The sequence below is a fragment of the Macaca nemestrina genome, chromosome 4 (assembly GCF_043159975.1).
Source record: "Macaca nemestrina isolate mMacNem1 chromosome 4, mMacNem.hap1, whole genome shotgun sequence".
In the NCBI taxonomy this organism is placed as follows: domain Eukaryota; kingdom Metazoa; phylum Chordata; class Mammalia; order Primates; family Cercopithecidae; genus Macaca; species Macaca nemestrina.
In genome coordinates this window covers 142,520,652-142,542,896 of record NC_092128.1, presented here as the reverse complement: position 1 = coordinate 142,542,896, position 22,245 = coordinate 142,520,652, and the positions used below count along the sequence as shown (strand labels likewise).

Here is a 22,245-nt window from a genome sequence, read left to right as displayed (position 1 = left end):
TGCTGGAGTGTAGTGGCTTGATCTTGGCTCACTGCCACCTCTGCCTTCCAGGTTAAAGCAATTCTCCTGCCTCAGCCTCCTGAGTAGCTGAGACCACAGGCGTGCACCACCACACCTGGCTGATTTTTATATTTTTAGTAGAGACGGGGTTTCACCGTGTAGTCCAGGCTGGTCTCAAACTCCTGACCTCAGGTGATCAGCCTGCCTCCCAAAGTGCTGGGATTACAGGCATGAGCCACCGCAGAGCCCTAGGGAAACTTCTTTTTTGTTGATTTGTTTTTGTTTTTGTTTTGAGACAGGGTCTCATTGTGTTGCTCAGGCTGGAGTGCAATGGCACTACTCACTACAGACTTCCCCACCTGGACCCAAGTGATCAGCCTCCCAAGTAGCTGGGACTACAGGCCTTTGCCCACACACTTGGCTAAATTTTAAAATATTCTTTGTAGAGATGATATATCACTATATTGCCCAAGCTGGTCTGGAACTCCTGGGGACAAGCGATGCTCCTACTTTGCCTTCTCCAAGTGTCAGGAGTACAGGTGTGAGCCATCGCTCCTGGCCTTAATTTTTTTTTTTTTTTTTTTGTGACAGCGTCTTCCTCTGTCGCTCTGACTGGTATGCAGTATTGCAGTCACAGCTCACTGCTGCCTCTAATTCCTGGCTCAACTGATTCTCTTGCCTCAGCCCCCTGAGAAACTAGGACCACAGGTGCATGCGACCATACCTGGCTAATTTAAATTTTTTTTTTTTTTGAGATGGAGTTTTGCTCGTCGCCTAGGCTGGAGTGCGTTGATGCAATCTCAGTTCACTGCAACCTCTGCCTCCCGGGTTCGAGCAATTATCCTGCCTCAGCCTCCCAATTAGCTGGGATTACAGGCATGGGCCACCACGCCTGGCTAATTTTGTACTCTTAGTTGAGACGGGGTTTCTCCATGTTGGTCAGGCTGGTCTCGAACTCCCAACCTCAGGTGATCCACCCGCCTTGGCCTCCCAAAGTGTTGGGATTACAGGCGTGAGCCACCGCGCCCGGCTGTTTCTAAAAAATTTTGTAACCGGGTGCATTCATGTTGCCCAGGTTGTCCTGGAACTCCTGGCCTCACGCAGTCCTCCCAATTCAGCCTCCCAAAGTTGAGATTACAGGCATGAGCCACTGCATCTAAGCAGAAAGTTCTATATCTTGATAGTGGCAGTGGGTATTCAGATATATCCATTTGCTAAGCCTCATCAAACTATACAGTTCAAGTGAGACCCTGTCTCAAAACAACCTATACACTTAAAATGAGTGCATTTTATTGTATGTAAACTTCAATAAAGTTTATTTTAAATAATAAAACAATTGTCCATGGAAGTATTTATGCAAAGGGGAGGAGGTCTTTGAAGACACTCATAATTCAGAGATTAGTTTTAGATATTGCCGAATAAAAAACCCAAACCAAGAAGACTTTAACCTCAAAAACCACGCAAGAGGGCGGCTGAGGCGGGAGGATTGGAAATGCCTGTTATTCTAATTGGGTGTTGTGCTTGATAATTGCTGTCATCGTATTGATATTAAAATATTAAAGTAGCAATTAAAATATCAAGTGTCATCTCTGTAGATATAAAAATATAAACACTTGTATTTATATATATATGGGCCAAACGTGGTGGCTCATACCTGTAATCCAGGCATTTTGAGAGGCAGAGACGGGAAGATCACTTGAGGCCAGGAGTTCGAGACCAGCCTGGTCAATATAGCAACACCCCATCTCTATTAAAAAAAAATCTGACTGAGTGCGGTGGCTCACACCAGTATACCCAGCACTTTGGGAGGCTGAGGCAGGTGGATCACGAGGTCAGGAGATCGAGACCATCCTGGCTAACACGGTGAAACCCCGTCCCTACTAAAAATACAAAAAATTAGCCATGCATGGTGACACACGCCTGTAGTCCCAACTACTTGAGAGACTGAGGCAGGAGAATCGCTTGAACCTCGGAGGTGGAGGTTGCAGTGAGTCAACATTGTGCCACTGCACTCCAGCCTGGGTGACAGAACAAGACTTCATCTCAAAAATGAATAAATAAATAAAAATTTTTTTAAAAGTTTTAAAAAAATCTATACATTTCATATATATACGTATGTGTGTATATATATATGGTGAAAATTGACAGTTTCCTTTTCTCTCCATATATGAGTGTATTTAAAAACCCATGACTCTGTCAATTCCTTCTTCAAACATAAATTTGAAAGTCTTTCAGGCTGGGCACGGTGGCTCATACCTGTAATCTCAACACTTTGGGAATCTGAGCTGGGAGGATTGCTTGAGCCCAGCAGTTCAAGGCCAGCCTAGGCAACACAGTGAGACCCTGACTACAAACTTTTTTTTTTTTTTTGAGATGGAATTTCACTCTTGTTGCCCAGGCTGGAGTTTAATGGTGTGATCTTGGGTCACTCCAACTTCCGCCTCCTGGGTTCAAGTGGTTCTCCAGCCTCAGCCTCCCAAGTAGCTGGGATTACAGGCGTGTGCCACCATATTTGGCTAATTTTGCATTTTCAGTAGAAATGAGGGTTTCTCCAAGTTGGCCAGGCTGGTCTCGAACTCCCAACCTCAGATGATCCACCTGCCTCAGCCTCCTAAAGTGTTGGGATTACAGGCATAAGCCACCATGCCCAGACTACAAAATGTGTTTTTTTGTGTTTTGTTTTTGTTTTTGTTTTGAGATGGAGTCTTGCTCCTGTCTCACAGGCTGGAGTGTAGTGGTGTGATCTCAGCTCACTGCAACTTCCACCTCTCAGATTCAAGCAATTCTTCCTCAGCCTCCCGATTAAATGGGATTACAGGTGTGCACCACCACACTCGGCTAATTTTTGTATTTTTAGTAGAGATGGGCTTTTGCCACGTTGGCCAGGCTGGTCTTGAACTCTTGACCTTAAGTGATCCACCCACCTTGGCCTCCCAAAGTGCTAGGATTACAGGCATGAGCCACTGTGCCTGGCCAACAAAATGTTTTAAAAATTAGCTGGGCATAGGGCCTGGCATGAAGGCTCACACCTGTAATCCCAGCACTTTGGGAGGCCAAGGCAGGCAGATCACCTGAGCTCAGGAGTTTTGAGACCAGCCTCGCCAACATGGTGAAACCCCGTCTCTACTAAAAATACAAAAATTAGCCAGGCATGGTGACGCACCTCTAATTCCAGCTATTCAGGAGGCTGAGGAAGGAGAATCGCTTAAAGCCGGGAGGCGGAGGTTGCAGTGAGCCAAGGTTGTTCCAATGCACTCCAGCCTGGGTGACCGTCTCAAAAAAAATAAAATAAAAAATAAAATAAAAAAAAAAAATTAGCTGGGCGTGATGGCATGTGTCTGTAGTCCCAGATACTTGGGAGGCTAAGGCGGGAGGATCACCTGAGCCCAGGTGGTCGAGGCTACAGTGAACTGTGATCCAGCCTGGGTGACAATGCAAGACACTTTCTCAAGAAAAAAAAGTCTTTGCGAGGCGGTATGGCAGACTGATTTACAGTGACAGCAATAAGCACTTGGAAACAGATTGATTAGGTCAGATCCCCAGTTCTGCATCTTACTAGCTCTGTGGTGTCAGGAAAGTTACTGAATCTTCATGTGTCTCAGTTTCCACATTTGAGAAATGGTAATAGTAATAGTCCCTATCCTGTGGTTTGGTTATGGTTTGTTTGACCCCACCAAGTGTTGTGTTGAAATTTGATTCTCAGTGTTGAAAGTGGGGCCTGGTGGGAGGTGTTCAGGTCATAGGGGCAGGTCCCTCATGAATGGCTTGGTGCCATTCTTGTGGCAGTTAGTGATTCTCACTCCTCCTCCTCTTCCTCCTCTTCTTCTTCCTCTTCTTCCTTCTCCTCCTCCTCCTCCCAGGTTCAAGTGATTCTCCCGCCTCAGCTTCCTTAGTAGCTGGGATTACAGACACCTGCCACCACACCTGGCTAATTTTTGTATTTTTAGTAGAGACGGTATTTCACTATGTTGGCCAGACTGGTCTTGAACTCCTGACCTCAGGTGATCCTCCCGCCTCAGCCTCCCAAAGTGCTGGGATTACAGGCGTGAGCCACTGAGCCTGGCCTGAATTACTGATTTTTACATACTGTACAAACGTCTGCATCCTACTTTTTCTTACTTTTGTTAAATTTGGCCTAAAGCTGCCTCATAAACAATGAACTGTATCCTAATTTAATTAAGCATGTCAACATTTCACTAATGGAATATAAAAGTAAAATTAAAAAATAAGAAAATATGACAAAAAAAAAAAAACCGTGTAAACATTTGGGAAAAAGCCTTCAGGCCTTGTCAGTTCCTAGAATGTATTTATTTTCACCGCGCTGGGGACTCCATTTCCAGTATTAAGGTCCATTTTCAGAAGGTGGGTTTGGTGAGTGTGAAAAAAGGGGGTGGGGGAGTAATCGTACAAACAATTGTGTCCAGGCCAGGTTCCTAGGACCTGAGGGACCCCTCCGTATGGCAGAGGCACCCGACATCCGTAACTGCTGTGCACCCTGCGAATGACTTTATGGTCTAAGAAGAACGTGTGTTCAGGGCCCCACCTAAGGAATCAGGAGTGGCAATATCCTGGTAGGATGCCAGCCTATGAAACCCCGAGTCTAGAGGTCAAGCTGGGCACTTAGCTTCTTTCTTTTTTTTTGAGACGGAGTTTCACTCCTGTTGCCCAGGAGTACAATGGCGTGATCTTGGCTCACTTCAACCTCCACCTCCCAGGTTCAGGCGATTTTCCTGCCTCAGCCTTTCCAAATAGTTGGGATTACAGGTGCCCGCCACCACACCTGGCTAATTTGGTATTTTTAGTAGAGATGGGGTTTCTCCATGTTGGTCAGGCTGGTCTCGAACTCCCAACCTCAGGTGATCTGCCCGCTTCGGCCTCCCAAAGTGCTGGGACTACAGGCGTGAGCCACCGTGTCCGGCCAAGGCACTTGATTTCTTAGGTCACTCACTTGGCCCTCTTCCAAGTTATACTTTCTTTCTTTCCTTCCTGTTCTAAAGTTTTTTAATAATTTTTTTTTTCTGAGATGGCATCTCACTCTGTAGCCCAGGCTGCAGTGCAGTGGCATGATCTCAGCTCACTGCAACCTCTGCCTCCCAGGTTCAAGCATTTCTCCTGCCTCAGTCTCCCGAATAGTTTGGACTACAGGTGCCCGCCACCCGGCTAATTTTTGTATTTTTAGTAGAGATGGGGTTCCTCCATGTTGGCCAGGTTGGTCTCAAACTCCTGACCTCAAGTAATCCTCCCGCCTTGACCTCCCAAAGTGCTGGGGTTACGGGTTTGAGCCACTGCACCTGGCCTGCTTTTTTTTTTTTTTTTAGACTGAGTGTTGCTCTGTCGCCAGGCTGGAGTGCAGTGGTGTGATCTCGGCTGACTGCAACCTCTGCCTCCTGGGTTCAGTAGATTCTCCTGCCTCAGCCTCCTGAGTAGCTGGGACTACAGGCGCATGCCACCATGCCCAGCTAATTTTCAGTAGAGACGGGGTTTCACCATATTGGCCAGGCTGGTCTCAAACCCCTGACCTTGTGATTCTCCCACCTCTGCCTCCCAAAGTGCTGGGATTACAGGCTTGAGCCACAGCGCCCAGCGCTGGCCTGCTTTTTAATAAACTTTTACTACTGCTCTGCAACTGGCCTTCCTCTGGCTTTCTGCCTTATACCCTTCAGTGCAATTCTTTCTTCTGAGGAGGGGAGAATTGAGGTTGCTGCTGATGTGTAGGGACTCACCACCCGGAACTCCACCAGTAACAGGATGCTAGTTGAAAATGTTACGTAAGCTGCATGCTTTTTACAAATCGTAGTGGTTCTCATGTCCAGCAATGACCACTGAACCGTCCCTGTATGAAAGTACCCTCCATAAACCTATGTCTCCTTTGCTGTCTCCAGATCTCCTCCTCTACCTCTCCCACAGGGTGCCTTCCCTACTGGAGTAAAGTGGGGTCCCGCAGGGCACCCTTTCCCTGCAATTTTTTTTTTTTTTTTTTGGAGACAGAGTCTTGCTCCGTTGCCCAGGCTGGAGTGCAGTGGTGTGATCTTGGCTCACTGCAGCCTTTGCTTCCCGGGTTCAAGCGATTCTCCTACCTCGATTTTCCGAGTAGCTGGGATTACAGGTGCGCGTCATCACGCCCCGCTAATTTTTTTTTTTTTTTTTTAGTTTTTACAAAATAGGGACGGGGTTTCACTGTCTGTTGGCCAGGCTGGTCTCGAACTCCTGGCCCCAAGTGATCCCCCCCCCCCCGCCCCCCACCTCGGGTTCCCAAAGTGCAGGGATTACTGCACCTGGCCTCTCTCCCTGCATCTTTATGTGCCTGCAACACCAAGAGGGAGCTCTTGGCCCCTGGGTTAAGGTCAGGGCTCCAGAATCCCAGGGTCAAGGCTATGGCCGCATCCCAAGGACGGGCATCCCTGCAAGAGGCTGCATCACACAGGCATGGAAGAAGCTCCCATGGGGCCAGCTCAAATTCCTGCTGGGGAAAGCAAGTGGAGGTGCTCCTTGACGAAACAGGGGGATCCCACCGATCTCAGGGGTTCTGTTCTGGCCTGCGACCCTGGATCGTCCAGCCTGGGCCGGGATGGGGAGCAGACCTCGCCCTTCTTGGCTGGGGCTGAGGGTGAGAGTCCCGTTTCCCCAAAGGCCTAGCCTGGGGTTTCAGCCACAGGCCCCACTGGGCAGCTCCCGGCCCCGCCCCGCCCCTCCAGGCCTGGCACTCGTCCTGAACCAAGATGGCGCGGACGGCTTCAGGCGCGTCACGCCACCGGCGCGTCACGCGAGCCGCCCTACGGGCACCTCCCGCGCTTTTCTTAGCCCAGCAGACAGTGACGGAGAGGGGAGCGGGAGAGTAGGCGAGCGGAAAGCATGGCCCGGGGCTTGGCGGTGGCCTGGGCGGTGCTTGGGCCGCTGTTGTGGGGCTGCGCGCTGGCGCTGCAGGGCGGGATGCTGTACCCCCGGGAGAGCCCGTCGCGGGAGCGCAAGGAGCTGGACGGCCTTTGGAGCTTCCGCGCCGACTTCTCCGACAACCGACGCCGGGGCTTTGAGGAGCAGTGGTACCGGCGGCCTCTGCGGGAGGTGCGATCTCGGGGCAGGGCCGGGAGGAAGCCCGGCGGTGGGAGTGGGGGATCCCGGGTCCCCGCAGGCTCCTTCCCCTGGGCTTCCCGGAGCTGGGAGCCCGCAGGAGGTTAAAGGTCAACGGGCTTAGGGGGCGCGGGGTTGGGGGACGGGGGAACTGGGGCACTCTGGAGGGCCGGGGTGGAGGAGGCAGGAGGAGGAGAAAAGACTCCTGCCGAACCCCTTCCTGAGGCGAAGGCTGAGCCTGTGCAGTGTCCTTCCTTTTAATATTTATTTTTTATTTAAAAAAAAGTTTTTTGAGACTGGGTTTGCACCTGTCTCCCAGGCTGGAGGAGAGTGGCGCCATCCTAACTTCTGAGCTCACTCGATTCTCCCGTCCCGCAGTTTAGCTGGGGCCACCACGCCTGGCTAAAAAGCAAAACAAAACAAAACAAAACAAAAAATCTTACCCGGGCTCAGTGGCTCACACCTGTAATCCCAGCACTTTGGGAGGCGGAGGCGGGCGAATCACCTGAGGCCAGGAGTTTGAGACCAGGCTGGCCAACATAACATGGTGAAACTTCGTCTCTACTAAAAATATAAAAATTAACCAAGTGTGGTGGTTCACGCCTGTAATCCCTGGTACTTGGGAGGCTGAGTCAGGAGAATTGCTTGAACCCAAGAGGTAGAGGTTGCAGTGAGCTGAGATCATGCCACTGCACTCCAGCCTGGGCGACACAGTGAGACATTTTTTTTTTTTTTTTAAAGATAAAGGGTCTCACTAGTTACCCAGGATGGTCTCGAACTCCTGGCCTGAAGCCATCTTCCCACGTTGACCTCCCAAAGTGCTGATTACAGGCATGAACTACCCACACACTCCCCTGGCACAGCAGCATGCACTGCACAGAGCTGGGCCCGGGGATTGGGAGGAGGGGACAGTTTAGACGTCCTGAGGTCAGCTTTCTGGTTTTTAAGGTTCAGATAGAGGACAGGACGTGACATCAGGCCAAGGACGCCACCCGTGTTCCCCTCCTGACTCGGATGTGGTCAGCAGAGAAGTGGAACCGGGTGAGGTCTGGGCCGCTTTTGCCTGGTCTACATCCTCTTTTTCTGACTTTGCATCATTCAGTACAGGAGGGAGAGAGGAGGGGGCTGGGTGCCAGTGTGGGCCCCACTCACAGTGTCCTAAGCAAAGCTCCCCCTATCCCCCCAACCAGCCTTCCTCCCTGTGACATGCAATGGGCCATCTGCCTTAGTCATGGGTCTGAACCTTCTTGCCTCTGGCTGGGATGTGGCCCTGGGCTCGCTCCTGTCTCAGGAGATATTGGGCCCCACCCATTCCGAGGAGGAACTCCTGGCTCCCCTGGCCCAGGTGCACTAATCGCCCTGGCAATTGACCTGTTATCAGCAAGTTATCTGTCTGTTCCGCCAAGAGTCCTCACAATGTGTCAGGGCTTTTGCACTAAGCCTGGGACACAGCTGTGCAGCACACTGGTCCCGATCCCTTTGGGGGCCTAGGAGCTGAGCCCAGCCTTTCTCTCCACAGTCAGGCCCCACCCTGGACATGCCGGTTCCCTCCAGCTTCAACGACATCAGCCAGGACTGGCGTCTGCGGCATTTTGTTGGCTGGGTGTGGTATGAACGGGAGGTGATCCTGCCGGAGCGATGGACCCAGGACCTGAGCACAAGAGTGGTGCTGAGGATTGGCAGTGCCCACGCCTATGCCATCGTGGTCAGTGCGGCCAGGAGCAGGCAGGGCGGGTGGGTGGGCACGGCTGCTGACCAGCATGGGACCCCCAGCTGCCACCCACAGCCTGTCTGCCGGGGTGGGATGGTGGGGGGCCCTGCCCTGCCTTGGGTGCTGTGCCCTGTGTAGGGGAATAGGTAGCCTGATCTACCCCATTGGGATGCCATTCTTCCCGTCTAGTGGGCAGGCCCCAGAGCCCCATACTGTTGGATATGTGAGGGAGTGCCCGACAGCTGGGCACCTCCTCATGCCCTGACCTGCCACCCCCTGCCCATGTCTCCTGTGTCTGCAGTGGGTGAATGGGGTCGACACGCTAGAGCATGAGGGGGGCTACCTGCCCTTTGAAGCCGACATCAGCAACCTGGTCCAGGTGGGGCCCCTGTCCTCCCAGCTCCGCATCACTATCGCCATCAACAACACACTCACCCCCACCACCCTGCCACCAGGGACCATCCAATACCTGACTGACACCTCCAAGTGGGTACCATCCTGCTTCCATTGCACGCACCCACCTTCCCGCCCCACCCCGTGGTCTTCCTGCTAGGGACAGGGTGGCCTTTGCAGAGTGGAGGCCCTGGATCTGGGGAGGCTGGGAAGGCATGTGAGCTGAGGTCAAGGGACCCAGGGCAAGGGCCCAGCGAACCACAGTCCTCCCACCCTAGGTATCCCAAGGGTTACTTTGTCCAGAATACATACTTTGACTTCTTCAACTACGCGGGACTGCAGCGGTCTGTGCTTCTGTACACGACACCCACCGCTTACATCGATGACATCACCGTCACCACCGGCGTGGAGCACGACAGTGGTGAGGGCTTCTGGTAGGATCCTCCCTCAGCAGGGCCCAGGGTGGCTCTGTTTGTTCCCTGTTTGGAAAGCTCTCCCAGGAAAAAGGTGCTCCCAGCATCTCTAAACCCTCACAGGTTCCCATCCACCTACAAAGCTAAATTCCAGGCTGTCTGAGTGGGCACGGGCTCCCGAAATCACCCGTGTGGTTGACCTCCCTTGGAGAAGAGGGGTCTGGCCTAACGTCACACAGCTCAGGGTGGCAGTCGTGTCCCTTCGCCACTGTGCTGCTCTCACTCCAGCTCCCCTTGCTACACATCATGTTCAAGGAACAGGCAGCGTCAGGGGGCCGGGCACGATGGCTCATACCTGTCATCCAGCACTTTGCAAGAAGGCCCTGGTAGGAGGATCTCTTGAGGCCAGTATTTCAAGACCAGCCTGGGCAACGCAGCAAGGCCATCACCACAAAAAATTAAAAAATTAGCCAGGCATGGTGATGCATACCGGTAGTCCCAGCTGCTGAGGCAGGAGAATCACTTCAGCCTGGGCGGTCAAGGGTGCAGTGAGCTATGACTGTGCCACTGCGTTCTGATGTGGGCAACAGAGGGAGACCCTGTCTTTCTTTTTTTTCTTTTTTCTTTTTTTGTTGAGATGGAGGCTTGCTCTGTCACCAGGCTGGAGGGCAGTGGTGTGATCTTGGCTCACTGCAATCTCTGCCTCCTGGGTTCAAGCAATTCTGCCTCAGCCTCCCAAGTAGCTGGGATTACAGGCACCTGCCACTACACCCAGCTAATTTTTGTATTTTTTTTAGTAGAGATGGGGTTTCACTATGTTGGTTTGACTGGTCTTGAACTCCTAACCTAAGGTGATCCACCCTCCTCGGCCTGCCAAAATGCAAAGGTTACAGGCGTGAGCCACTGCGCCCAGCTGGTTTTTTTTTTGGTTTTTTTTTTTTGAGATGGAGTCTCTGTCTGTTGTCCAGGCTGGAGTGCAGTGGTATGGTCTTGGCTCACTGTAACCTCCGCCTCCCAGGTTCAAGCAATTCTCCTGCCTCAGCCTCCTGAACAGCTGGGATTACAGGCGTATGCCACCATGCCCAGCTAATTTTTGTATTTTTAGTAGAGATGGGGTTTCAGCATGTTGGCCAGGCTGGTTCAACTCCTGACTTCGGGATCCACCCACCTCAGTCTCCCAAAATACTGGGATTACAGGCATGAGCCACTGGGATATCCTGTATTTATGAAAAATTTTTGTTTTAAGTTTTTTTCTTTTTTAAAATGTACATTTTTCAGGTCGGGCGCCATGGCTCACGCCTGTAATCCCAACACTTTGGGAGGCCAAGGCAGTCGGATCACGAGATCAGGAGCTCAAGACCATCCTGGCTAACACGGTGAAACTCCGTCTCTACTAAAAATACAAAAAATTAGCCGGGCGTGCTGGCGGGCGCCTGTAGTCCCAGCTACTCGGGAGGCTGAGGCTGGAGAATGGCGTGAACCCAGGAGGCGGAGCTCGCAGTGAGCCAAGATCACATCACTGCACTCCAGCCTGGGTGACAGAGACTCCATGTCAAAAAAATAAATTAAAAAAAAAACTTATCTTTTTCTTTTCCTGCTATGAGGCCTTGCACTGTCGCCCAGGCTGGAGTGCAGTGGCAAGATTATTGACAGCTGTCATAAGCCTGCAGTTCTAAGTTTAAAAGAATTTAGGTGCTGTGCACGGTGGCTCACGCCTGTAATCCCAGCACTTTGGGAGGCCGAGGCGGGCGGATCATGAGGTCAGGAGATCGAGACCATCCTGGCTAACACAGTGAAACCCTGTCTCTACTAAAAATACAAAAAAAATTAGCTGGGTGTGGTGGCGGGTGCCTGTAGTCCCAGCTACTCTGGAGGCTGAGGCAGGAGAATGGCTTGAACCTGGGAGGGGGAGCTTGCAGTGAGCCGAGATTGCGCCACTGCACTCCAGCCTGAGCGACAGAGCAAGACTCTGTCTCAAAAAAAAAAAAAAAGAAAAAAAAATTTAGGCTGGGTGTGGTGGCTAATGCTTGTCATCCCAGCACTTTGGGAATCCAAGGTGGGTGGATCGCTTAAAGTGAAAAGTTTCAGACCAGCCTGGGCAACATAGTGAGACCCTGTCTGAGAAAATAAAATAAATGAATAAAAAAGAATTGAAAAAAGAATCACACAGCAAACGCAATGCAACATAGAGCAATTTATTGCCCAGGAAAAGTATTTTGGAAGTAAAATTTAGAATAGCCTGGGTGCAGTGGTTCATGCCTATAATACCAGCACTTTTGGAGGCCAAGGCGGGTGGATCACTTGAGTTCAGAAGTTCAAACCAGCCTACCCAGCGTTAGCTGGGCATTGTGGTGTGAGCCTGCAATCCCAACTACTCAGGAGGTTGAGATGGGAGAGTTGCTTCAACCTGGGAGGTGGAGGTTGCAGTGAGCTGAGATTGCAACACTGCGCTCCAGCCTGGGTGACAAGAGCGACACCCCAACTCAAAAAAAATAATGAAGTGCAAAATACATGGTTCACCCTAAGACACAGAATTCAGGACAGGCTGCTCGTAAGGATGAGACAGCGCCGATTATTACTGGGGAAACTCCCTTTCTGGGCGTCTTCCATGATGAATTCCTAAGGAGCTGGGAAGAGGTGTTACTGTAAGCACGTTCTGGGCTGTCCTCTGGGTGCACATGCGCAGTAGCTGTACATGCGTGTTCACACGTCACGTGTCTCAACGCCGTGGCTGGCATGTCCAAAGGACACAGTCACTTCTTGACTACCTACCCTGCCTCAAGATCATAGCTCACTGCAGCCCCGAACTCCTGGCTCAAGCAGTCCTCCCACTTCAGCCTCCCAAGTAGCTGGGGCTACTGGGACTGCAAGCACGCACCAGCACGCCCGGCTGATTGTGTTTTTAGGGAAGAAGTGGTTTCCCTGTGTTACCCAGGCTGGTCTTGAACTCCTGGGCCCAAGCAATCCTCGCACCTCAGCCTCCCCAAGTGTTGGGATTACAGGTCTGACCACTGTGCCTGGCCGAAAAAATCTTTTTTTAAATTAAAAAAAGCATTGGGTGCGGTGGCTCACACCTGTAATCCCAGCACTTTGGGAGGCCAAGGCGAGTGGATCACCTAAGGTCAGGGGTTCTAGAGCAGCCTGGCCAATATGGCAAAACCCCATCTCTACTAAAAAATATAAAAATTCACCGAGCATGGTGGTGCACGTCTATAATCCTAGGTACTTGGGAGGCTGAGGCAGGAGAATCACCTGAACCCTGGAGGTGGAGGTTGCAGTGAGCCGAGATCATGCCACTGCACTCCAGCCTGGGGAACAGAGTGAGACTCCGTTTCAAGAAAAAAAACAAAAACAATTTAAAAAATAAAAAAAAAAAAACAACAGAAACAAATGGCTTCCTGGCAGCGGTGGCTGCAGGGCACTCCCTTTTGTGTGACTCAGGTCATGTCCCTCCCACAGCACTGGTCTTTCTCGTTTCTCCCAGGGCTGGTGAATTACCAGATCTCTGTCAAGGGCAGTAACCTGTTTGAGTTGGAAGTGCGTCTTCTGGATGCAGAAAACAAACTCATGGCGAACGGGACAGGAACCCAGGGCCAACTGAAGGTGCCGGGTGCCAGGCTCTGGTGGCCATACCTGATGCACGAACGCCCCGCCTATCTGTACTCGTTGGAGGTAATGGTGGTTTGGGGCTTGCCCAAGGGAGGTCTTTTGCCCACATCTGGTGACCTTGGCTTCAGCAGGAGCCCAGGACAGGTGAACGGGCAGCGTGGTCCTCTGAACTTTCTGATGTTTCTCACCCTTGGTGGGAGGCCCAGTTTTTTGTTTTGTTTTGTTTTGTTTTGTTTTTGAGATGGTCTTACTCTGTCACCCCAGCTGGAGTGCAGTGGCCTGATCATAGCTCACTGAGCCTTGAGCTCTCAGCCTGCAGCAATCCTCCTACCTTGGCCTACTGAGTAGCTGGGACTACAAGCACATGCCGCCATGCCTGGCTAATTAAAGAAAAAAAAATTGTAAGCTGGGCACAGTGGCTCATGCCTGCAATCCCAGCATTTTGGGAGGCTGAGGTGGGTGGATGGCCTGAGGCCAGGAGTTTGAGACCAGCCTGGCCAATATGGTGAAACCCCATCTCTACTAAAAATATGACAATTTGCTGGGCATGGTGGTGCACACCTGTAATTCCAGCTACTCGGGAGGCTGAGGCAGGAGAATTGCTTGAACTCAGAAGGCAGAGGGTGCAGTGAGCTGAGATCACACCACTGCACTTCAGCCTGGGGGACAGAGTGAGACTGTCTCAAAAAAGTTTTTTTTTTTATAGAGATGAGGTCTCAGGCTGTTGCCAGGCTGGTCTTGAACTCCTGGACTCCAGTGATCCTTCTGCCTTAGCCTCCCAAAATGTGAGAACTCCAGGCATGAGCCTCCTTGTCTGGTCAAGGGGAAGACCCCATTTTGAAGGGCAGGTCCCAGGTTCAGCCAGGGAAGAGCAGAGCCTCTGATTGTTGCATCTCTGCTTACAGGCCCAGAGGCGGCTGCTGGGGTGCACGAGGGGCCTTCCTGGCAGAGGGCTTAGGCTGTTGGGGTGCTCACACCTGGTGCTTTGGTTGTTGTAGGTGCGACTGACTGCACAGATGTCGCTGGGGCCTGTTTCTGACTTCTACACACTCCCTGTGGGGATCCGCACTGTGGCTGTCACCGAAAGCCAGTTCCTCATCAATGGGAAACCTTTCTATTTCCACGGTGTCAACAAGCATGAGGATGCGGACGTGCGTTGGGGCTCCTGGATCCTTGGGGCTGCTTCTGGTCACCCTCCACTTTCACCTTCCCTGTGTCCTGCAGTTAAGGGCAGCTCAGGGCAATGAGGCAAATGGCTCCAAAAGGAGAGGGGACTCGTGGGGTGGCTCTCCAGGGTCCTGGCTCTCAGAGGAAGTGCAGCTTCGACAGGGACAGGGGTCACTCGGCTCTGCTGTCCCGTAGATCCGAGGGAAGGGCTTCGACTGGCCGCTGCTGGTGAAGGACTTCAACCTGCTTCGCTGGCTTGGTGCCAACGCCTTCCGCACCAGCCACTACCCCTACGCCGAGGAAGTGCTGCAGATGTGTGACCGCTATGGGATTGTGGTCATCGATGAGTGTCCTGGCGTGGGCCTGGCACTGCCGTGAGTCCCCGCTGTGCACCTGCTCCGCCTGCCCAGCCTGTGGGCTGCACCATGACCCTCTGTCCCTTCCCTCCTGGCCTGCAGGCAGTTCTTCAACAACGTGTCCCTGCAGAACCACATGCGGGTGATGGAGGAAGTGGTGCGCAGGGACAAGAACCACCCCGCCGTCGTGATGTGGTCTGTGGCCAACGAGCCTGCGTCCCACCTAGAATCTGCCGGCTACCACTTGAAGTGAGTGCCCCCTGCCTGCCCTCGGCTAGATTGGGGAGGAGACCCTGGCAGGCGGCTGGCTGGGGTGGGCGTGTGCTGTTCGAGATCAGCCTCCCGTCCAGCCCAATGGGAAGGCCGTCTATACCTGGACATTCAGGGACCAAATACCCACCCAAATTTTTTTTTCTTTTTTTTTTTTTTTTCACTTTTTAAATTTGAGATGGAGTCTCACTGTGTTGCCTAGGCTAGAGTGCGGTGGGGTGATCTCCGCTCACTATAACCTCTGCCTCTCAGGTTCAAGTGATTCTCCTGCCTTAGCCTCCTGAGTAGCTAGGATTACAGGCACCCATGAGCCACTGTGCCTGGCCTGGTTATTTTTTTTTTTTTTTGAAACAGGTTCTCAGTCTGGTTGCCCAGGTTGGAGTGCAGTGGTTCAATGTTGGCTCACTGCAGCTTTGACTTCCCAGGCTCAGGTGATCCTCCTGCCTCAGCCTCCCAAGTAGCTGGGATTATAGATGTGTGTCATCGCGACCAGCTAATTTTTTCTTCTTTTTTCTTTTTCTTTTTTTTTTTTTGGATACAGAGTCTCCCTCTGTTGCCCAGGCTGAAGTGCAGGGGCATGATCTCAGCTCACTGCGACCTCCGCCTCCCTGGGTCAAGTGATTCTCCAGCCTCAGCCTCCTGAGTAGGTGGGATTACAGGCACGGGCCACCACGCCCAGCTAACTTTTCCTTTTTTTTTTTTTTTCTTGAGATGGAGTCTCACTGTGGCCAGGCTGGAGTGCAGTGGCACAATCTGGGCTCACTGCAGCCTTCACCTCCCAGGTTCAAGTGATTCTCCTGCCTCAGCCTCCTGAGTAGTTAGGACTATAGGCACACACCAACACACCCTGCTAATATTTGTATTTTTAGTAGAGACAGGGTTTCACCATTTTTGCCAGGATGGTCTCGATCTCTTGAACTCGTGATCCACCCGCCTCAACCTCCCGAAGTGCTGGGATTACAGGCGTGAGCCACCGTGCCTGGCCAGCTTTTGCATTTTTCAGTAGAGACGGGGTTTCACTGTGTTGGGCCAGGCTGGTCTTGGACTCCTGACCTCAGGAGATCCACTTACCTCTGTCTCCCAAGTGCTGGGATTACAGGTGGGAGCCACCGTGCCCGGCTAATTTTTGTATTTTTAGTAGAGACTGGGTTTCACCATGTTTGCCAGGCTGGCCTGCAGCTCCTGGCCTCTAGTGATCCTCCTGCCTCAGCTTCCCAAAGTGCAGGGATTACAGGAGTGAACCACTGCTGGCCCCCTTTTCTTCCTTACAATCGTGCAGTTCTAACTCAGCGTTCAGAATAGGTTTTTCACTTGCGGTAGAGGCAGCAGAGGTGGTAGAAATGCTTCTTGAGGCTGGGCGCGGTGGCTCAAGCCTGTAATCCCAGCACTTTGGGAGGCCGAGACGGGCGGATCATGAGGTCAGAAGATCGAGACCATCCTGGCTAACACGGTGAAACCCCGTCTCTACTAAAAAGTACAAAAAAACTAGCCGGGCGACGTGGCGGGCGCCTGTAGTCCCAGCTACTCGGGAGGCTGAGGCAGGAGAATGGCGTAAAAACCCGGGAGGCGGAGCTTGCAGTGAGCTGAGATCTGGCCACTGCACTCTAGCTTGGGTGACACAGCGAGACTCCGTCTCAAAAAAAAAAAAAAAAAAAAATGCTTCTTGACTCATACAGCACACCCCAATTTCATGCAGTGCTTTGGGCTGAGCCAAGTCTGCAGCAGGCAGAAGGGTCTGAGAAGTTGTTGCAGCCTGGGCCATGGACAATTCAGAGCTCAGGCCACAGGGGTGTGCTCAGCAGGACTGGGTGGACAGGACGTTTGTTGCGAAGGGAAGGGGAAGAGTACAGGCTTCTAGGAGCAGGTGTTTGAGGCTTCCAGACACGCTTCTTTGGGAGGTGGCCAGAGGAGATGCCTGTTTTCTGGGGCAGGATTTGGAGGGAGCCACCCAGGCTGGAGAGGTTCAGCCAGGCTGTCCCAAGACTTTGAAGCATCCCATCTGAGAGCCTGGCTGTTGGAGAGTGTGGGTTTGGAACTTGAGGTAGGGGGTTCTGTTCTGATCTGTGCCAGTCACAGCCTTTGGATGGGCAGAGCAACGATTGGGGAGGGCGTAAAAGAAGAAATGAACTGAGGAAGGAGGAAAACAGGCTTCAACAACAGTCTAGGCTGGGCGTGGTGGCTCACGCCTGTAATCCCAGCACTTTGGGAGGCTGAGGTTGGTGGATCACCGGAGGCCAGAAGTTGGAGACCAGCCTGGCCAATAGATATTGAAACCCCATCTATACTAAAAGTAAAAAAATTAGCTGGGCAGGGAGGTGGATGCCTGTAATCCCAGCTACTTGGGAGGCTGAGGCAGGAGAATTGCTTGAACCCGGGAAGCAGAGGTTGCAGTGAGCCGAGATGATGTCATTGTACTCCAGCCTGGGCTACAGAGTGAGATTTTGTCTCTCAGAAAAAAAAAAGGGCCGGGCGTGATGGCTCACGCCTGTAATCCCAACACTTTGGGAGGCCGAGGCGGGCAGATCACGAGGTCAGGAGTTCAAGAGCAGCCTGACCAACATGATGAAACCCCGTCTCTACTAAAAATACAAAAATTAGCCGGGCATGGTGGTGCGCGGCTGTGATCCCAGCTACTTGGGAGGCTGAGGCAGGAGAATTGCTAGAACCTGGGAGACGGAGGTTGCAGTGAGCCGAGATCAGGCCTCTGCACTCCAGCCTGGGTGACAGAACAAGACCCTGTCTCAAAAAAAAAAAGTCTATACTGTGGAGGACTTGGGTGGGTGCTGGGAGCTCTGAGCACGGACGGGTCCCTCTGTTGGGTTTTTCTTTCCTTCATCCCTCCTGGTTAACTCTACTCAGTATAAGGGCCATTTCCTCTTATTTATTTATTTATTTTTGAGATGGAGTTTTGCTCTTGTTACCCAGGCTGGAGTGCAATTGCGTGATCTCGGCTCACCGCAACCTCTGCCTCCTGGGTTCAAGCAATTCTCCCGCCTCAGCCTCCTGAGTAACTGGGATTACAGGCATGCACCACCATGCCCGGCTAATTTGTATTTTCAGTAGAGACGGGGTTTCTCCATGTTGGTCAGGCTGATCTTGAACTCCCAACCTCAGGTGATCCACCCGCCTCGGCCTCCCAAACTGCTGGGATTACAGGCATGAGCCACCGCACCCTTCCTAAGGGTCGTTTCTTCTAAGAGGCTGTCCTTGACTCTCCGGTCCAAGTTATGTTTATTGTCTAGCAGAGCCCAATTCCTGCCACCACTTGTCACTTCCATTTGAAACATTTCTTTCATTGTTTGTTTTTCAGAGTCAGGGTCTCGCTGTTCCCCAGACTGGAGTGCAGTGGTGCAGTCACGGCTCATTGCCACCTCGGCCTCCTGGGCTTAAGCGATCCTCCCCACTCAGCCTCCCAAATACCTGGGACCACAGGCGTGCACCGCCATGCCAGGCTAAGTTAAAAAAAAATTTTTTTTCCCCAAGATGGAGTCTTGCTCTGTTGCCCAGGCTGGAGAGCGGTGGTATGATTTTGGCTCACTACAACCTCTACCTCCTGGGTTCAAGCAATTTTTCTGCCTCAGCCTCATGAGTACCTGGGATTACAGGTGTGTGCCACCATGCCCAGCTAGGTTTTTTTTGTATTTTTTTGTAGAGGTAGAATTTCACCATGTTGGCCAGGCTGGTCTCAAACTCTTGACCTCATGATCCACCCGCGTCGGCCTTTCAAAGTGTAGGGATTACAGGCGTGAGCCACCATGCCCGCCCCTAATTTTTAAATTTGTTGTAGAAACCGGGTCTTGCTATGTTGGCCAGGCTGGTCTTGAAATGCTGGTCTCTAGTAAGCCTCCAAAGTGCTGGGATTCTAGGTGTGAGCCACCGTGCCCGGCTCTTGCACCATTTCTCTGTGCATCCGTCTCCACTCCCACTGCCCAGGACCTGTGGACTTAGATTTGATCACTGCTGAGCACCTCGCACCCAGCCCCATGCCTACTTTCCAGGGAGTGCCCCTGTTTGCTTGATGCATTAATAAATACCCCACCCAATTCTGCACCCATCCACTCCTGTGTTCAAGAGCTGTTTCAGGGAGTCAACCTCATTTTTAGCAGTGTTCAGCCCAGTGGCCTCGGCTCTGTGTACCTGGAAGGGTGGCTACTCTTCTGGGAGGATAGGATTCAGAGACGGGGGGAGAAAGAGTGATGTTAGAGAGCTCGGTCTAGGACTAGAGGAACATGTGCCCTTACTTAAAATCTCCAGTTAGGGAAGAAAGCAGCAGCTCCATGCTTTTTTTTTTTTTTTCCTTTGTTTTTGTTTGTTTTGAGACAGGGTCTTGCTCTGTGGACTAGGCTGGAGTGCAGTGGCGCGATCTCAGCTCACTGCAACCTCCACCTCCCGGGTTCCAGTGATTCTTGTGCTTCAGCCTCCCAAGCAGCTGGGGTTACAGACACGCGCCACCATGCCCGGCTAATTTTTGTATTTGTAGTAGAGAAGGGGTTTCACCATGTTGGCCAGGCTGATCTTGAACTCCTGACCTCAGGTGATCCACCTGCCTCGGCCTCCCAAACTGCTGGGATTACGGGTGTGAGCCATCTTGCCTGGCCCCTGTTGTGTTCTGGCAGGGGAAGATGGGACAGAGAGGATGGGAGGGTGTCTGAGCCCTTGGACTGACAGAACCTGTGTCTTCTGCCTTTTGTGGACAGGATGGTGATCACTCACACCAAAGCCTTGGACCCCTCCCGGCCTGTGACCTTTGTAACCAACTCCAACTATGCAGCAGACAAGGGGGTGAGCCTGGGGGTCCCCATGCCACTTCTCCCTGCCTTTGCCTAGGCTCGTCCTGAAACCTGCTCATTGGAACAGCTGGAAAGCACCATGCGCTGCCAGTCTGGGTTTTTTTCATTTCGTTTTTTTTTTTGAGACAGAGTCTTGCTCTCTCCCCCAGGCTGGAGTGCAGTGGCGCGATCTCGGCTCACTGCAAGCTCCGCCTCCAGTGCTCACGCCATTCTGCTGCCTCAGCCTCCCGAGTAGCTGGGACTGCAGGTGCCCGCCACCACACCCAGCTAACTTTCTTGTATTTATAGTAGAGATGGGGTTTCACCATGTTAGCCAGGATGGTCTCTATCTGACCTCTTGATCCGCCCCGCCTCTGCCTCCCAAAGTGCTGGGATTACAGGCGTGAGCCACCACACCCGGCCAGCATTTTTACTAGAAAGAAGTGTGTTTAGGACACATTAGAAACTAGCCAGTTGGACACAGAAGCTTTTGCTGCTCAGCCGTGAGCACTGCTTTGCTGAAGCTGGGGGTGGTCCTACTCGGTCTTCCCTGCTCTGCTCCTAGGATGGACTCTTGCAAGTCCTCTACAGCCCACAGCGCTGCCTCGTGAAAGCTGTCTCAAGATTCTCTGTGACAGCCGAGCATGGTGGCTTACGTCTATCATCGCAGCACTTTGGGAGGCTGAGGCAGGCAGATCACTTGAGGTCAGGAGTTCAAGACCAGCCCAGCCAACTGGTGAAACCTCGTTTCTACCAAAAACACAAAAAAATTAGCCACGCATGGTGGCGCGCACCTGTAATCCTAGCTAGTCGGGAGGCTGAGGCACGAGAAGCACCTGATCATGGGAGGCAGAGGTTGCAGTGAGCTGAGATCGCACCACTAACATTCTAGTCTGGGGGACAGAGCGAGACTATGTCTCCAAAATAAAACAAAAGATTCTCTGTGAGAATGACTTCATCGGCCCCTCGGGTGGGAACGCTTCTCCAGGGCAAGGTGAGGGGAAGCCCGGTGATGGGAGTGCTGCCTGGAGAGGACACAGTTCTAGTGGCGCAGGCCCTGGGCTTTGGCTGAGGACTGTGCGTTGGCAGCTGCCGTGCCTCTCACAGCCCTTCCCAGCTGCGCATGTCATGAGCATCAACGTGGAGTGACTGGCCTGCCTCCTTTCGGCTACTTTGTGACCATGTTTCCTGCCTATGGAGCAGGGTAATTTCAGGATCTAAATTGGTGTACTTGCATGTTCTCAGCCCCAGGAGGCAGCTCTTCCCGTTCTAGGTTGGTTTTTTTTTTTGGTAGAAATGGGGTCTTGCGATATTGCCCAGGCTGGTCTTGAACTCCTGGGATCAAGTGATCCTCCCACCTTGGCCTCCCAGTGTGCAGGGATTACAGGCATGAGCCACCATGCCCTGCTAATTTTTTCACTACTATTTTTTGTAGAGCTGGGGTCTTGCTGTGTTGCCCAGGCTGGTCTCGAACCCCTGGCCTCAAGCCATCCTTCTGCCTCAGCGTCACAGAGTGCTGGGATTACATCCCCTTCTTACCTTCTCTGTCAGAGAAGCCCCCACAGTGTGTGAGTGCTGTCATGCTGTCTTGTGGGTGCTAAATGGGCTCTGCCACTCTGGTCCTAGGCTCCGTATGTGGATGTGATCTGTTTGAACAGCTACTACTCTTGGTATCACGACTATGGGCACCTGGAGTTGATTCAGCGGCAGCTTACCACCCAGTTTGAGAGCTGGTATAAGACGTATCAGAAGCCCATTATTCAGAGCGAGTATGGAGCGGAAACGATTGTTGGGTTTCACCAGGTAAGCGGTGTTGAGCTTTCTGTTTGTGTGTTCTCTCGAGGCAGAGATGTCACTGACCTCCCCCGGCCTGCCCTGCGCCCACTGCACTGCTCCCCTCACTTCAGCTTTGGGCTCTCCTCCCGCTGCCTCATCCACGTTCGCCTCGGCCCCCTTTGCTTGGTCCTCAGAGGTGGCCTCCTTACTGGCTTTGTTTCCAGACAGCCTCCTATCACCTGTGCCCAAGTAGTCTTCTTAACAAATCCAAATTTGTATTTGTTTGCGTTTGAGACCGGATCTTTCTTTGTCACTAAGGCTAGAGTGTGGTGGTGTGATCACTGCTCACTGCAGCCTTAACCTCCTGGGCTCAAGTGATCCTCCCACCTCAGCCTCCTGAGTAGCTGGGACCATAGGCACATGCCAATATGCCTGGCTAATTTTTTTACTTTTGTAGAGATGAGGTCTTGCTGTGTTGCCCAGGCTGATCTTGAACTCCTGGGCTCAAGTGATCTCCTGCCTCAGCCTCCCAAAGGGCTGAGATTACAGGTGTGAGCCTCTGCGCCAGCCACAGATGACAGTTTTGGGAGTCCTGTCATCGGCTCCCCCAGGCCCACAGGACAAAGCCCTAAACCCTGGTCAGGACACTCAGTGTCCTCTGCTCTCTCCTGGGTTTTCATCCTCTTCTCCCCTCACTCCCGGCCACTGATCTG

The 22,245-nt window shown here is 52.3% G+C and overlaps 1 protein-coding gene across 7 annotated transcripts in view; it reads left to right on the top strand.

The window, feature by feature from the left end:
• The first annotated feature begins 6,787 nt into the window (after positions 1–6,787).
• LOC112423955 (beta-glucuronidase) overlaps positions 6,788–22,245 on the top strand; it is a 30,445-nt gene continuing 14,987 nt past the window's right edge. For 4 of the 7 annotated variants that reach the window (XM_071095283.1, XM_071095284.1, XM_071095282.1 and 1 more), the window contains exons 1-10: positions 6,792–7,062; positions 8,588–8,773; positions 9,081–9,265; positions 9,451–9,593; positions 13,070–13,257; positions 14,193–14,345; positions 14,557–14,735; positions 14,820–14,966; positions 19,685–19,769; positions 21,383–21,559. In XM_071095283.1, coding sequence (XP_070951384.1) covers positions 6,853–7,062; positions 8,588–8,773; positions 9,081–9,265; positions 9,451–9,593; positions 13,070–13,257; positions 14,193–14,345; positions 14,557–14,735; positions 14,820–14,966; positions 19,685–19,769; positions 21,383–21,559 — 1,653 coding nt within the window. In that variant the 5' untranslated portion in view covers positions 6,792–6,852. Of the gene's footprint in view, positions 7,063–8,587; positions 8,774–9,080; positions 9,266–9,450; positions 9,594–13,069; positions 13,258–14,192; positions 14,346–14,556; positions 14,736–14,819; positions 14,967–19,684; positions 19,770–21,382; positions 21,560–22,245 lie in introns of those variants that run through there. The other 3 variants (XM_071095286.1, XM_071095285.1, XM_071095287.1) reach the window with 3 other exon arrangements.